Raw genomic sequence first — 15,982 nt, forward strand, 5'->3', positions numbered from 1 at the left:
ACAGTTAAAACAAAGTTTCTCATGCTTTACGGTTTCCACAACCACCAGCTAGGGTAAATACAGAAATGCTTTATTTTTTTCATCAGTTTTATAAAACTTGTATTCAAAGTATTAATAGTTTCTACATTGACGTTCACAATGTTATGGTCATGTCTATTATACATCACTAACATACACACACAACATCTCTCACATCAAATATATATACATCACTAGACAAGGGGAGCACAAGAAAAGAATGGCATGTCTCTCTGCTCCAAAGAAAAACCGCCACCACCGATTCCGTCATGATCCAGACCTTGCTTGACACGCCCCAAACGCCTTGCATACAAGACCTGCTCAGAAACAACAGGCAATCTTACTTTCTGATATTCCTCTAGACCCAAACTTAGGTTCTTAGGTCCACACTTCTCCAAGCATTTGCCTAGCACTTCTGCATCAAGAATCGACATGTTTGTGCTTCTTACACCATGAGGGGTTGTGGGATGAGCAGCGTCTCCGACCAGCACGATGTTTCCCCAGTAGATTCGTTCTAAAGGGTCACAGTCGTAAATAACATTAAGGAAAGGATCCTTTGTTTCTCTCATGAGTCTCGCCAGCTCGGGGATCCAGATAGTTTCTGCTTCTTGATGCATCTTATTGATCATTTCTTGGCTCACTTTTAGAGTAACAGAGTTGCCCTGATATTGTAATGTCATAACAACAACAAAGCAGAATCAAGAAAACTACTTAAAACGCATTCTAATCAAACCGAGAGAGGAATTAGTCTTTTACTCTACTTACTTTCAGGTCAGGCTCTGGTTGATTGACATACCAAATCCAGTTGAATTTCTTGTTAAAAAGCTCGTAAAACACGGTATGAGTCTGTGCACCGAGATCAAAATACAAACATTTTCCAAGATCCTGATACACTCTCTTAATCCCAGTAACAGTTTCCGAGTTCTCATCCCCTGAGAAATCAAAGACACCTCTCCAAGCACAATAACCAGAGTACCTTACATAATAAAAACAAATGATACAGTTCACAAAATGTTTGCCTGACTCCATATTGTGTCTAAAAACTGAAGATCAGAGTCTCATTTCAAACCTCAATTTAAGGTCAGGTAAGAAAGTTTTCCGAATCGAAGACAAACACCCATCTGCTGTAACTAGCAAATCTCCTTGGATTTCAACGGTTTCTTGAGTTCCCATTACTAAAGCTTTAACCTTTACAGTAGACTTATCTTGTGACATTGTGAAAGATAGAAACTTGTGTCCCCAAAGAAACATGGACTGAGGCAAAGCGTTAAACAGAAGAGCGTGAATGTCTGACCAATAAGATGCTCGGAAATCAAAATTCTCATCTCTTGTTAGAATCCTCGTCACCTTCTTCTCACTATCTGTTGCCTGATTCTGTAAACAAACCCACACAAGAAAAAAGTTTAAAACTTTAGCAAAGCTGGAAAATTTACACTCCGATTGTTTCAATTGTCGAACTAAACTCTCAGTGTTTTTTTTTGTAACCTGATCAATCGAGAGAGGTAAGGTGATTTCATCTAATAGATGTGGACGAGGAAGCCAGGATTTGATGATTTGGCGAGCCTGAGGATCGAGTCCAAGCCCAGCACCAGTAGGACTCCGAGCCGGGGGTTCGGAAGATTTCTCGAGCACCAAAACATCCCAGCCAGCTAATGTGAGCGAGAGTGCGCACGATACGCCTGCGATACTCCCTCCTACTATGATCGCTTTCCCCTTCTTCTCCCCCATCTCACAAGTGTTTTAGTTTCTTCTGCTTCACAAAATATTAACGATAAGTGTTCTTTTGACTTAATGACACCTCTGGGTGACTGAGAAGGTTAGAACTATGTGGGCTTTTACAAGCCTGATATATAGACTCAAGGCCCAGTGATTTGATAGTTCCTGCGATACGGTCACTTGTTGTGTCAATAATTGCAACCAACCACCGCATAGAGGAGGCTCTGAGGTTTTAGAGAGTTTCGAGCTTAAAAAAAGTCAGGGATTGTTTAATTGGCAAACACTGGTTTGTTAAGGAAAAAAAACAAGTTGCTTTCGTTACACAAAGCTGCAATATAAATTTTTTTTGGGGAATTTTTAATGTGAACTTAATCTTATCATTTTTAACGCATCTTACCTCTCCCTTCTTGGCATAACTTATGTGCTTTGTTTGGAAGGAAGGCTGCGCAGTGAGCTAGTAGTAGCTCTTAGACTTCAATTTTCCACATTTTCCCGCTATAAAACATTACATTTTCTTAATTTTTGTACCCAATTTACGAATATTTGGGATTTTTTTTTTTTTTTTTGACAATATTTGGGAGTTTTTAGCTCACTTCTTTTACCTGTAAGCCAATTTATGAATATTTGGGAGTTTTAGCTCACTTATACCTGTCCAAGCATATACAAGACTTGGTGCATCTAAAAACACCAGAAAAAAAAGGATACGTCATATCCTATCCTCCATTAAAAACCTGAAAGTAATTGCAACAAAAACAAAAGAGTCAGATGATGTAATCTTTTTATTTTTGCTTTCAAATATTAGCTCAGCTTTTGTTTTGTTTTTACCGTCTATTGACTGTCAAATAGTCCCACACAAGTAAATTTCAACCTGCTGCAGCTTTCTTCGCATTCATCCGTATTGCTTGAAATCCAACCTATTAGTGAAAAAATACCACATATGAGTACTTCTATGCTTGCATACATGACAATCGGGGTTGTTCTAATATATAACAATGGAGCAAGAACCCATGTTCGTAAACACAAAACAACCTGATTCAAAGCTAGTCGTCCAGTTTTATCTTCGCAAATACTGGTGGCAGGGCCCATTGTCTCACAAGCAGATAGCCTCCGCACCTGTATAAAAGAACTGCTAAAAGAATAATATATTGTTCCCTCCCATCACACAAGTAACATAGTGAGAAGGTAAAATAAGCATACCAAAGCCTTATCTGCCATCATTTTCCTCATTGAATAGGCAAAGGCAAGGCTGAAACAAAACAAAAAAGAAGACAAGCAAATATAATCAGCAAAGAGAAGTAAGCTTTCTACTATGAAACTACCACAAGAAAGTAGTGGAAGGGTCTGATATAGCCAAGATAGGAAATACATACGTTAAAGTGATAGCCAATGGAAGACCCTCGGGCACTGCTACTATGAGTCTACGAAAATTGCAACCTGCAGTAATAGCCGAGTATTAGCATTTCTATAGAGGATTTAAACTGCCAGATACCTAATAGACTTGGATGGAAACATACCGCAACAGTAACAACTTTGATCACATCATCAACTACATGACCAATGTCTTCCCTTTAACAAATCCATTTCTCATTTACAAACTCATTTACAAACTCTATATATGGGAGAGTTTCTCATTTACAAACTCTATATGAACACCATCAATCCATTTCTCATTTACAAACTCATCTTGTGATTAACACAAGACTGAGCCGAGGCATTTGTATAGGCAACAAGGGACAGTTAGAGAGGTAATTTAAATTACCTCATTCATTCATGAACCACACCATCAATCCGTTTCTCATTTGTAAACTCATCTTATGATTAACATAAGAGTGAGCGAGGCATTTGTATAGGCAACACCATCAATCAGTCTCTGATTTATAAACTCATCTTATGATTAACATAAAACTGAGCCTGAGGCATTTGAATAGGCAACAAGGGACAAATCGTTTAGGCAACACCATCAATCAGTCTCTGATTTATAAACTCATCGTATGATTAACATAAGACTGAGCCGAGGCATTTGAATAGGCAACAAGGGACAAATCGTTTAGGCAACACCATCAATCAGTCTCTGATTTATAAACTCATCCTATGATTAACATAAGACTGAGCCGAGGCATTTGAATAGGCAACAAGGGACAAATCGTTTAAGCAACACCATTTACGAGTGTAACTCATCTTATAATTAGTATAAGACTGAGCCGAAGCATTTGTTGTATAGGCAACACGGGACAGTTAGAGAGGTAATTTAATTACCTCTCTAATGTGTTGGTGAACACTCGTTGTGATCATAAAACGAAAACACATACAAAAAAAATACAAAAACAACCACATGAAAAGAAACAAACACAACGAGAGAAAACAAGAATGTAAAACTCAAGAAAAAACAAACTCGTATGATTCAACTTATTCAACTCCAAGACATAATCTAGATTCTGAGAATAAAAAAAAAACAATACACTGAACCGGGAAAACTTGGAAAACAAAAGAAAAATCGAAGCCGTTAACATAATTAACCACAAACTAGACCAGATGAAACGAAAAGACAGACAAAACAAACAAATCCCTAATGAAACCAGATGAAAAAACAAGAAACAATTCTGCAAAACTCAAGAAAAACACAAACCTGTATGATTCAATTTATTTAAATCCAAGACATAATTTAGAATTTGAGAAAAAAAATCAAAAACAGAACCAGAAAACTTAGAAAACAAAAGAAAATTTTTGAAGGACTAAACAGTAAAACAATATTACTAGTAGATATGCGAAAAAAAAGACAAGCTTTGGAGAGAATCATAAGTACTTCTGCGAAGAACTTTCCCAAGCGGAAGACTTGAATGATGATCTTGTGGATGAAACCCTAATCACAAAAGAGACAAATAAAACCCGATTTTTCTTAAATTCAGAAACCAAATATAAAAGAAAGAACAATATTACATGAAAAAGGAACAATCTTTACCTGAGATTTCCGAAACCTCAGATTAACAAAAGTCGTGAAGAATAAAAGCATTGGTGCGGCAGTAAAAGTAGAAGGAGGATGATTATGAAACCCTAATCAGAGAAATAAAACGGCAGAATCGAAGATTGAGAAAAAATTCAAACCTGTGACCATCGCCAGAAACCCTAATTTGGTAATCGTTGAGAAAAGTGTTTAAGCTGTGCATTTGTCTCTGTATATATAGACACATCTGATTGCTAAAAACTGCGTCGTAGCGGCACATAAAAAAAAGGAAATATTGAGATGACAGCTGTGATGGCAATTTAGGAGTGTGTGCGTCAAAACTGCGTCGTTTTCATAGAATTACAACGGTTGGAAAGACAGCTGGCAGTTTGACAAAAAAGGAAAAAATTTGGCTGTTGTGAGTCAGAACTACGTCGTTATATAACGGTACTTTGCGTCAAACGAGCTCCGGTGGCGGTGGATGCGCTTGATCCGGGCCCATAATGAATTTTAGGCCCAATAATTTGTCTCTCGCCTACGGATTTATCTTCATCATTATTCGTAATTATCATCATCTTTTTATATTCAACAATTGGTTCAAATCAAATTGGCAAGTGGCTGTTGTGAGTCAGAACTACGTCGTTAGCCTTTGTCTCTGTATATGTTTAGACACATCTGATTTGCTAAAAACTGCGTCGTTGGCTCGGAGCGGCACATAAAAAAGGAAAAGATTAATAGTATATTTGAACCAATGCATATTGTTGGTTGAATATAACGCCTACAAAAACTTGACTTATTTCATGGCAGAACTATATATCTACACTTTTTTTTTTTTTGTTTAAAGAGACATTAAACATTTACTATTATTTCTCACATTGAATTTTACAATGTTCTTCCATGAGAAATGATTGGCAAATCAAAAAGTTTCTTCCTTTCTTAGATTTTGGAGAGTTACATATTTCGACACCAATTAAAAGTTGTATGGTTTTTCACCAAAAAAAAAAAAAAAAATACTAATAATCAACAGTTGTATGGTCATTTGCATATGAACCCTGATGTTTTATGCTTTCATCAAGCAATTAAGTAAATAAACCCTTCTTTGATTCATTCGTAATTTTCATATAAACCCCAAAAGTTTTTGCTTGCAACAAATAACTGTTTATATCTGTAGTATAAGCAAAGAGAATCTTGTACACAAATAGAAACCCTTCTTTGGAGTAATCATCTCTCCAAAGATAACCAAATAAGAAACACTTTTAGTTCTAGACAAAAAAGAAAGAAACAAACAAAAAAACTAAAAACTTGAACCATCGAACTAGATACCATCCGAGATCTGAACAAAAGCCAGCAAAGTCATCAAACAAATAGACTTTGCTTCAGAGAAATATAGGACACTCCACATGATCCAAGAAGAGGCTCACAGAACGCAAGTTATCTCCAAGTCCTTCAATCTCAACTCTTCTGCCAATATCTTTCTCGCGATCGTAAGTGACAATACAGAAGGGGCTATCCGAAGAGACTGGTGAGAATATGAATTTGCCGGAACTAAGAATGGCACCTCTGCAATCTAATAATCTTCTTCTAGCTAAATCAGCCCAAGAAGGAACCACGATAGAGATCTTTGACCATTCTGGTTTGACGCCAATATCTTCCAAAACCCACATATTACATTTACCAAAATGTAAGTGATTCAATAAAGCTATCTTCCCCTGGTAGTTGACCAATTCAGCTGATTCACCACCATCAATTTCGACACCGTTGGGTAATTTAACAAGAGTAAAACCTTCCGATCTCACATCAAAGGACACAATTAGGGATTCTCGTGTATCTCTGTCACGGGTTGACAAAGCTCCGTAGTAAACAACACCAGTCGTCGTCGTCGTCATACATATCCCTTTGGTTGCAGGACAATGCGGAAACTTACATTCGATCATCCTCCATGTAGCTTCTTCTTTCTCCTTCTTCTGAGATCCTCCTTTTAATGTGAAAACTTGATGCTCTTCGCTCACAACTGCTCCAGAAACTTGAAATACTACCGTCGTGCACAATACTTTGTATTCATCTCCAACCGGATCGTATCCCAAAAACCATGATATCCCTAGTTTTCTGACTTTTGGTAAAACCAAGAACTGGCCCGTGCTAAGATTCGAAACCACCACCTTATCCAAATCTTGAAAGCAGATCAAGCCGCGTACCGGTGGAGAAACGTTGTAACTTTGTGAAAAGAGCCGCTTTCTATCAAGACTCAGAGGAAAACTTGATATCGTACTAGTGTAAGAAGAAGACGGTGACGCTGCCTCCAGAGACTGCTGATAGATTGAGTGGAAGAACCGGATGTCATCACGGTTGAATGTGATGAGAAAACACGGACGAGTTAGCGATCGTTTCAGGTAGAGATCGATGAAACTTTTGCTGCGGATGATAGAAGACCAGAGCTTCGAGACGACGATGAGCTTTGGTACGGATTTAGCTGGCAACTTCAAAAGAATCTTTTCGATCAGATCTCGAGGAAGATCAACCATGGATGTGATGTCGTCTCGTATCTGTGGATCGTTTTCCTTCTTAACCCTCTTCATGGCGATTCCTCTGCTTTTTCTTTCTTTTTTCCCGGCTATATATAACCGATTTCTAAAACCGTTATATATATAAACCCAACGAATCTTTTTCTTTTTGTTTTGGAATAACAATTTATGATAACTGGGTGATGATATATACCCAATGGGCCTCAAATATGAAAGTCCAACATTTTTTTTTTCCCAGGAAAATAAAACTTTTTTAACAAAAGTAAACAATAACAGGTGGTGGCCTACGAAGTAGAGGAGGAACCAATCATGAGCCAAATACAACAAATACGTTATAACATGAAAAACCAATAATTTGTTCCAGGCCCATAATGATTTTAGGCCCAATAATTTGTTCTCGCCTAATTTATCATCATCATTATTTTGTTTATATATAGTTTATTTTATTTTCCCCTAAAAAAATAAATCGCGAGCTTTTCCTTCGTCTGTCCGAACGAACGACGTCGAATTCTAGATTGTTCGACGGCGATGGGAGCTGGGAGAGAAGTCAGCGTATCGCTAGATGGAGTCAGAGACAAAAACTTGATGCAGCTCAAGAAACTCAACACGGTTCTCTTCCCTGTTCGCTACAGCGACAAGTACTACGCCGATGCAATCGCTTCCGGCGAATTCACCAAGCTTGGTTCGTCTTCCTTTTTTTCTATTACAATTTTCATTGGAATGTGCCTTTCAATCAGGACCCTAATTCTTTATCTGATTGTGTTATGATTCATCGAATGTACCTGAGAGTTAGTTGCTTTTTTTTTGGGAGGGGGGGGGGGGGGTTTATGATGAACTGTTTTGTGATTAGGCTTGGTAGACTCTATAAAGGAAGTATCTTTTGCAATCGTGCTTTGCTTTGGTTGTCTTGTCACTTGTCATTTTTTTAAGGTTTGAATATGTGGTTTGTCTTCTTGTTTGTTCGGTTTCGTGAAATTTCTTGACTGAGCCGTGTTTTATTTAGGTTCAGAACTAGTGTCTGATATCAGAAAGAAGATGATTTTGTTTGTAATATTGTTTCTTTCTAATCCTTGAATCGATGAGTTTAGTTGCTTTCTATTGTCTGTTGCTTCGTAAATACTGATTCATGTTTGAGCTTTGTTTGAATACTGCATTATCTTGTTTAAACCAAGCGCAAAGCATTTGTTGTACCTAGTAAAGTAATCCATTACTGCTGATAGACTTATTCACTGAATTTGTTTCGTGTTCCTTTGTGTGAAATGCTTGGTTGGAACATCTTTTTGCGCCAACCAGTTTTTAATATGCACAATAAGATGCGATAATGAAAGTTTAAAGACTGTAGACAACACCTTAACTTTGGCAGTAACTATTTCATTGTTGTTGCCTGGATAGTTATGTTCTTGGTGTGACGGTTACTTTCTCCAATTTGTGAGACAAGGAAATTTCTTCATGCTCTAATAACGGATTTACTCTCTCTCTCTCTCTCTCTCTCAGCATATTACAGTGACATATGTGTTGGAGCTATCGCCTGTCGGCTGGAGAAGAAAGAAGGTGGGGGCATGCGAATTTATATAATGACGCTTGGTGTTCTTGCACCATACCGTGGGATTGGCATTGGTAAGTCATAAATCTGCTATCCCAAACTTGAATCTTGATACTGACAAAACAAGAATTATATAGAAAACTGTTGCGTAACTCTGTTGTTCCTTACGTTTTAACACATTAGGCTAGCTGTCGTATGGTTAATTCTGTAGTTCTCTATTTAGAGATTCGAACCACCAAGAAATAGTCCTGAGGGTTTTATGCAGTGACTTCCTCGTATATCAAGATCTAAGATTGTATTCCCCTGTTTCAAAAGAAGCAAAACTCATGTCTATAACTTTTGTATCTTGTTTCGTTTTGTCTTTTGCAGGTTCAAAGCTATTGAATCATGTTCTTGACATGTGCTCCAAGCAAAACATGTGTGAGATATACTTGCACGTTCAGACAAACAACGAAGACGCGATCAAGTTCTACAAGAAGTTCGGGTTTAATATCACAGATACCATACAAAACTATTACATCAACATTGAACCAAGCGATTGCTACGTTGTCAGCAAGTCCTTTGCTCAATCTGAAGCCAACAAATGATGAAAAATAGCCAACTCGGGGAAGCCATTCCTCCCCCAGTTTCTTTGTTTCTTCAATTCAAGATCTATTAATGTTATGATGAACCGTTGGTTTCCGAGTTTTGCTTGTCTTGTTGACCTTAAAGTTTCTTATTGATTCTAAATTTTATAGATTCATGGTTATATACTTGCTGGTTTTGGACCTTTTTTGTTTGGGAAAGTTTTAACTTTGCGATTCAAAGCTTTATACTCAGTACTTGCCACTCCAGGGGTTCGAAATTGAGGTTCCATATCTGAAATGTTGTTCTATCAATTTGAGTAAAGAGATACAAGATTCTTATTATGAGTGTTGAATATTGAAGAAAATATAAAGAACTGTAGAAGAAATTACTTTGGCTTGCGTGCCATTAATTCACAGTGAAGACAGAGAGCTGTGTACTCATAGATCCCAAAAACGGCACGATTGTCTAAGAATCTCCGTTCGTCGGATTGACTCCGCCTCTGCAATTAAAGGACCGCTTCCTCGAGCTTCGAGGTCGCTCTCTTACTCTCACTCGATCCGATTGACCAATGCGGCGTTCTCGTTTTGTTTCCCAAGTTTTCTCCGACGTTGCCTTCGCTGACGCCTCCACTATCTCTGCTCCAATCTTCACCACCATGTCTACTCGTACTCCGGTAAATTTCCTCAGCCATGTTCTTTTCGTATCACTCTCGCTGCGTTGCTTCGGTTAATGGAAGACTAATTTTGTTTCTTACGGAGCAGTACAGAGGTGGCCGAGGCGGGAGAAGTTTCTCCGATCGTCCGTACAACAACGACGCAGGAAGAAGAGATCAGTTCGTTACTGAAGACTCGCATTTTCAGTCAGTTCATGACGCCAATCTCCGATTCCGACATGGTGAACCTTACCGACAACATCAGCCTCCGTTTGGTCAGCGGCAGCAACCACCGTTTAATCAGAATTACGGATTTCGACCTCCGCCGCCGTCTCAAGGTCAGTGGCAACAGTTCCGTCAACCTAATCATCCGCCATCCAATCAAAGCTATACGGCTTGCCCTCCCCCGCCGTTCTATCAAAACCAGATGTCTCGACCGCCTCGGCAACGGAGCTTCCGTCAACGGCCACGGTCAAAACCTTCAGATTACCGTGAATGGGAACATGCTAAAACGCCACTGCCTCCTGGCTCCGGTACGTTTTGCTAAAAGTTTGATCTTCTCATTCAACTTCACGCCACTTTCTAATTTTTTCGCAATTTGATTGATTAACTTTTTTTTTTCTGTGTGCAGAAAAGTTTGTTGTTCTATCGTATAATATCTTGGCGGATTACCTTGCAAATGATCACTGGAGAAGTCTTTACTTTCACATACCGAGGAATATGTTGAGTTGGGGAAGCAGAAAGAGCAAATTAGTGTTCGAGCTTGGCCTTTGGTCTGCAGATATAATGTGCCTTCAGGTTATTGTTTCTGCCATATCTTCTTGTAATTATTTGTATGAAGAGGACTAAGAAGACAAAGCTCTGTTGCATATGTCAGGAAGTTGATAAATTTCAGGACTTAGAGGAGGAGATGAAGCCCCGGGGATATAGTGGCATTTGGAAGGTACGTATATATGTTCTAAATTTGTTGAAAAAAACAATTAGGATTTATCTATCTTTCTTACGAGTCAGTGTCACCTGCATTGCGTAGTGTTGTTTAAAGATGGGTGATTTTGAGTTTGTATTTTCCACTGACTCTCTTGGAGTAAAAGATTACTGTATATGGTATGTAAAAGCTTCTAAGAACTAGGCTTCAAATGTGTGGCTAACTCTTTCGTATAAAAATGTAGATGCGGACTGGTAATGCTGTTGACGGCTGTGCAATATTTTGGCGATCAAATAGGTTTGATTCCCTTGCTCTTCCTTGTGTCGTTCAGTCTGGAATCTTGTGCGGAATCTCATTTTTATCATATTAGATTCAAGTTGGTTCATGAGGAAAGCATCCAGTTCAATCAACTTGGTCTTCGGGATAATGTTGCCCAAATTTGTGTTCTTGAGGTAATATAAAAAACCTTATGGGGGTAGTGACTTACATACGTTTGCCACTTTACCCTAAATTAAATTTGGTTCTGTGTAGACATTGTTGACTTCACGTACAAAAGAAAATGAGACCTTTCCACCTGAAAGGTAACTTAACCGTTAACAGTATATATAAATGTTACTATCATATTATTTTATGGATGGATAATTGCCATTCACCAGGAAGTGGCTGACTTCGTTCAGATTTCAGTGGTTTTCTTTATGGGCTATACTTTGTGGGTGGGTTGAAGTGAATTGCCATTTTCTTTTGCAGCTCTGCTGGTTCCCACCGAGTTGTCATTTGTAACATTCACGTACTTTTTAATCCTAAAAGAGGAGACTTTAAACTTGGTCAGGTACTTTCCTTTATTGCCGTATTCTAGTTTGTAGAAATCTCTTTCCAAACGGCAGTTTTACTCTCTGATTTAACTCTATTTATACGTATGAACATGTAAAAGTGTTAGTTGTCTTAGATAAAACTTTTGAAGCAAAACACTTCGCCCTTTGCTTAACTTGGTTTGTTTAACTGTTTCCATTTATCATCTATGTATTTATCTCTGTTACGTAGGTCAGGACACTCTTAGACAAAGCTCATACTGTTTCAAAACTCTGGGATGATGCGCCTGTTGTTCTTTGTGGGGATTTCAATTGTACACCAAAGGTAGGACACTCTTACCTTAACCAGTTGGTATACCCAAAATAACTTGTTTTGTGACATGGTCTTAACATTCTTCCACCTGGTTGCAGAGTCATTTGTACAACTTTATTTCAGACCGGAAGGTAAAGCTTCATTGTTAGGCAAGTCCTTCATCTATTAGTAACATTATATATATGGTTCACATTGTATCTTGTGCTGCTCTCTGCAGTTGGATTTGTCTGGTTTGGCCAGAGACAAAGTTTCGGGGCAAGGTTCTGGTGAGTTTCGTCCACCAAGGCCAGAAAATTATACGACGAGGTAGAGCAAGAACTCACCAAGTTCATCGCCATCATTATGTATTTGGTTTTTCAACTTAATATCTCCATGTTTACCCTAGAATCTTTGGGTTCTACTCTGCTTTTGAAATTATCAGCATGGTTGATAGACCTCCTCAATTTTCCAGGTTTCAGTCCACCAATAAATCTCCACAAAGTCAAGTTCAACCACCAGATTCGATCACTAATGCTCATATAGAGAATAACTCCAACATAGATGCCCCCTCCGAAAAGACATCTGACCTTCCATGTGGTGATACAATTCTTGCTGGTCACAAAGCCACCTCCAGCTCAGACCAAGTATTACCAGGCGAGAGTATGGCCGCAGATTGTAATTTTGGAATAGAAAACAGAAAACCTGATGTCTCCGGGAATCTCTCGATATCTGAAGATCTTTCTTCAGTAACCATATCAAATACAGAACCTCAACATGCTTCCAGTGCTAGAGAAGATTTGAATACAGATCATTCTGTAAGTTCCGTTTTATCAGAAACAGAGCATTCTCCTGAGGAAATATGTTCTAGGGATCAAGATATTTCATCTAGTTTCTCCACCAAGGTTGACACTAATTTGGCTGAGGTGAAACTAGATGGCTTAACATTGGACGAACCAGTAGTATTCGCGCAAGATGAAGAAAGTTTAGGTGAAGATGGGGAAACCTTTTTGGCTAAGCTACATGATAATAATGAAGACTTGAGTCAAAAAGGGGAACTTGTGAATGAACTTCCACTTAAATCGGGGTTTGAAGCTCTTAATAGTGACAAAATTACTTATAGTCCATCCTCTTGGACTCCAATGGAGATAGCAACTGCAACAGGTGACCCAGAGAAAACGACGGTTGAACATGCTCTGGAGCTTAAGAGTACTTACTCAGAAGTGGAGGTATTGTAATATATTTCCCTACAGTTTTGTCCTTTTACCTTCTGTTTCTTGAGAAATTATATTATTAGGAAGCTGTTGAAATTTGTGGTTAGGGTCAAGCAAACACAAGGGATGAAAACGGAGAACCTGTAGTGACCAGTTATCACAGATGTTTCATGGGGACAGTTGACTACATATGGTATTAGCATTAGAAGCAAAACCATTTGTGATAAAGATTACTTCATTATTGTGGATTATGCACGTTTTGACATATTCTCATGTTTGATTTCTTGTTTGGGTTAGGCGGTCGGAAGGTCTTCAAACAGTGCGTGTGCTTGCTCCAATACCAAAACAAGCAATGCAGTGGACACCAGGCTTCCCGACTCCAGTAAAATCCCATGATATTGTTTCTTGTATAGCCTAGCTTTTTAACTGAATTGATTACAAATCTTTTTCATGATTGTATTTCTGGTTTTGTTACAGAAATGGGGAAGCGATCACATTGCACTGGTTTCAGAGTTGGCCTTTTGCAGCAGCAAAACTCTGCCCAAAAGCTGATAATAAACAGGTGGGTGACTGCATTAGAAATCTAAGAAAGTGTAAGGACATAAGGTGTTGGAGCTCTTGGGTTCAAGCACATCCTCGTTGCAATGTTGGTGATCTTAACGTCGTCAATAGCTTATTTAATATCCTAGCAAAACATCTAAGAGTAAACTTTAACAGAATCTCATAGGCTCCAGTTTTGTTTTTTCTCTTTATCGTAGTTTACAGTGACAGGTTATATTTGAGTTTTTTTTTTTGGCGACTCTCAATTTCAGAAAAATCTGCAATACAATAAAGGTTTATCCGTTTAATGCATTCTTCTTAATTTTAAATACCTTCACTGTTTACTCCCAACTCTTTCAGTTTTAGTCTAGACTGATTCTTTCAGTTATTACAGATGAGCACCTAGCGTTATCAATGTCCTTGGGTTCAATATAAGGACATCACACATTAGTACTTAGTCGCTGCAATAATATTCAGAACATCCAAAACTTGTTGCATCAATGGTCGTTTATTCTTGTCCCGCTCGGTGCAACTTTGGATGAGTATGCCCATCAGTTTTGCCGCTTTCATAGGATAATCGGTTCCAAGTCGGGGATCGATTATTTCGCCAATCTTGTAATTTCCGGACAAGAAAGATCCAGTCCGAGCACCTGCGCTTTGATTCCGCAAATTTGTTAATCTGTCTACTGAACCACCTAAAAGCTCAAGCAAGATCACGCCAAATATGTAAACATCAGTCTCCATTCCCACATAACCTACATACATATTACACAGTTGTCTTAACATTAAACAATGAGAGATTAATCAGAATTTGTAAAACAAAACTTAAGAATTTGGTGTACCTGACATGAACCATTCAAAAGGTATGTATTCAGTTCTACCCACAAATCTCTCATGTTTCAAACGTTGATTGTTTGATTCAAGATAAAACAATTTTGCATTGTATTGCTGATGAAATCCAAACTTGGGGATATTAGTTGCTAAGATCGCAAACAAACAGAAGAAGATCAAGGATGGAAATAAAGTCGTAACCTCGTCAAGCATAATATTATGCGGTCTAAGTTCTAGATGTAGCATGCAGTTCTTGATCGAGTGGAGAAAAGCAAGACCTTGAGCTGTTCCAATGGCAATCTTAACCCGTATTTCCCATGGCAATGCCTCTTCTTCTGTTGAGAGAGAAACATTGCAACTGAATGTAAAGCAAAATTATCTTATACCGATTTATAGAAGGGGCACATTAATTAGAAGAGAGATCGATCTTAACTTCCGAAAATGTGATGATCTAAACGTCCTTTGTGCAAGTATTCTAAAACCAAAAGTGAACTTTTTTTGTTATCTTCACAACAGTAACCCAAAATTTTGACCAAGTTTGGATGAGGATATTTTTCTAGAGACTTCACTTCTTCCTGTAGTAGTTTTTTTTTGCCCATCAATTAGTACACAACACATAAAACAATTAAAAATAAAATAAAATAGTTGAATGAAAAGAGAACAGACTTTGCTTACCATCCACTCTTGCAGAGCCTGTGAACTACTATGAAGACATTCGATGACAGAAACAGGGGTACCTGTTTTAGTTCTTGAGGGTGCAAATGTGGTGTCATCGATGTAGCCCTTGTAGAATGCTCGAAGACAGTGATTCTCGCAAATTTCGACCCTGTCTTGTCTGAATTTCTTCATTGCTTTCATCCATTCTGAGAAGCTGAAGACTCTCATATTCTCGTTTTGTGCCTCCACTTTTCCATTATACATAGATAAGAACTTGAGTTACGTAATTTCTTTTTAAACATTAACAATAGTAAAGTGCTTTTGAAAACATAGATGCATGTACCTGAAACTAGAGGGACGGTGAGAGGCTGGTAAGCATATGAAGAAGGAGGTTGTTGTTGTTTGAAAGGCTTTACAATGTTTCCCATTGTTGATGATGAAAGGCTTGAATTCTCAATACGTAACTCAACTCAAGTTTGGAATTTTGCAAAGATACTTCTGGTTTTATAAAGAGGTTACAAAGTTATTCCAAGTTGTACAAAAAAAAAAAGAAAGAAAGAAAGAAACCACTACATATACCTATATGCATGACAGTACACTACTAGTTTACTAAGTTGGGGAAAAAATTCGAAGACTCAAGTAAAGAATCTCAGAAAAGTGTTGTGTCAATTTTAATAAGTTATTGACTTTTATTGCTTTATTGTTGATTAGAAAGTTTTCTAACTCAAGTAAACAATTTCGAAAATAGTATTAAAGAG

General features: G+C 38.0%; 5 protein-coding genes across 15 annotated transcripts; 2 read left to right on the forward strand and 3 right to left on the reverse strand.

Moving 5' to 3' along the window:
- Nucleotides 1-69: 69 nt before the first annotated feature.
- Nucleotides 70-4,883, reverse strand: LOC104735147 (uncharacterized). Of its 2 annotated transcripts, XM_087481497.1 has the most exons (12): nucleotides 4,837-4,883; nucleotides 3,249-4,594; nucleotides 3,105-3,168; nucleotides 2,932-2,980; nucleotides 2,764-2,847; nucleotides 2,560-2,648; nucleotides 2,337-2,465; nucleotides 2,132-2,229; nucleotides 1,504-1,899; nucleotides 1,088-1,392; nucleotides 784-994; nucleotides 70-680 (listed from the first exon to the last, which is right to left on the reverse strand). In XM_087481497.1, the coding sequence occupies exons 9-12, from the start codon at nucleotides 1,744-1,746 to the stop codon at nucleotides 213-215; spliced, it is 1,227 nt and encodes a 408-aa protein (XP_087337623.1). In that variant the 5' UTR covers nucleotides 1,747-1,899; nucleotides 2,132-2,229; nucleotides 2,337-2,465; nucleotides 2,560-2,648; nucleotides 2,764-2,847; nucleotides 2,932-2,980; nucleotides 3,105-3,168; nucleotides 3,249-4,594; nucleotides 4,837-4,883; the 3' UTR covers nucleotides 70-212. The 2 variants fall into 2 exon arrangements, with proteins under 2 accessions (XP_087337623.1, XP_087337622.1); XM_087481496.1 differs by lacking the exon at nucleotides 2,132-2,229 and having other exon boundaries at nucleotides 1,504-2,017; nucleotides 2,440-2,465; nucleotides 3,494-4,594; nucleotides 4,837-4,874.
- Nucleotides 4,884-6,051: 1,168 nt separating this feature from the next.
- Nucleotides 6,052-7,251, reverse strand: LOC104737942 (F-box/kelch-repeat protein At3g04660-like). Its single transcript, XM_010458187.1, has one exon. The coding sequence runs from the start codon at nucleotides 7,249-7,251 to the stop codon at nucleotides 6,052-6,054; it is 1,200 nt and encodes a 399-aa protein (XP_010456489.1).
- A 375-nt stretch (nucleotides 7,252-7,626) lies between these two features.
- LOC104735149 (uncharacterized) lies at nucleotides 7,627-9,492 on the forward strand. Of its 2 annotated transcripts, XM_010454876.3 has the most exons (3): nucleotides 7,627-7,879; nucleotides 8,692-8,814; nucleotides 9,110-9,492. In XM_010454876.3, the coding sequence occupies exons 1-3, from the start codon at nucleotides 7,726-7,728 to the stop codon at nucleotides 9,325-9,327; spliced, it is 495 nt and encodes a 164-aa protein (XP_010453178.1). In that variant the 5' UTR covers nucleotides 7,627-7,725; the 3' UTR covers nucleotides 9,328-9,492. The 2 variants fall into 2 exon arrangements, with proteins under 2 accessions (XP_010453178.1, XP_087337630.1); XM_087481504.1 differs by lacking the exon at nucleotides 8,692-8,814 and having other exon boundaries at nucleotides 7,631-7,879.
- Nucleotides 9,493-9,580: 88 nt separating this feature from the next.
- LOC104735151 (carbon catabolite repressor protein 4 homolog 6-like) lies at nucleotides 9,581-14,044 on the forward strand. 9 transcript variants are annotated; one of them, XR_015578107.1, is made up of 16 exons: nucleotides 9,673-9,980; nucleotides 10,069-10,492; nucleotides 10,591-10,757; nucleotides 10,837-10,902; nucleotides 11,129-11,181; nucleotides 11,255-11,336; nucleotides 11,416-11,465; nucleotides 11,632-11,713; nucleotides 11,926-12,018; nucleotides 12,105-12,137; nucleotides 12,224-12,312; nucleotides 12,458-12,800; nucleotides 12,919-13,211; nucleotides 13,304-13,389; nucleotides 13,494-13,578; nucleotides 13,674-14,044. XR_015578107.1 is itself a non-coding variant. In XM_010454878.3 (15 exons), exons 1-15 carry the CDS (start codon nucleotides 9,876-9,878, stop codon nucleotides 13,746-13,748), a joined length of 2,244 nt encoding a protein of 747 aa, XP_010453180.2. In that variant the 5' UTR covers nucleotides 9,581-9,875; the 3' UTR covers nucleotides 13,749-14,044. The 9 variants fall into 9 exon arrangements, 7 of the variants coding, with proteins under 7 accessions (XP_010453180.2, XP_087337629.1, XP_087337627.1 ...); XR_015578108.1 differs by having other exon boundaries at nucleotides 9,705-9,980; nucleotides 10,074-10,492; XM_010454878.3 differs by having other exon boundaries at nucleotides 9,581-9,980; nucleotides 12,458-13,211.
- LOC104735150 (inactive serine/threonine-protein kinase BKN1-like) lies at nucleotides 14,021-15,797 on the reverse strand. The gene is made up of 6 exons (XM_019235101.2): nucleotides 15,568-15,797; nucleotides 15,243-15,472; nucleotides 15,001-15,142; nucleotides 14,769-14,902; nucleotides 14,579-14,684; nucleotides 14,021-14,491 (listed from the first exon to the last, which is right to left on the reverse strand). Exons 1-6 carry the CDS (start codon nucleotides 15,650-15,652, stop codon nucleotides 14,184-14,186), a joined length of 1,005 nt encoding a protein of 334 aa, XP_019090646.1. The 5' UTR covers nucleotides 15,653-15,797; the 3' UTR covers nucleotides 14,021-14,183.
- Nucleotides 15,798-15,982: the final 185 nt, after the last annotated feature.

Source organism: Camelina sativa, chromosome 13 (assembly GCF_030686135.1).
Source record: "Camelina sativa cultivar CO46 ecotype springtype chromosome 13, ASM3068613v1".
Taxonomy (NCBI): Eukaryota; Viridiplantae; Streptophyta; class Magnoliopsida; order Brassicales; family Brassicaceae; genus Camelina; species Camelina sativa.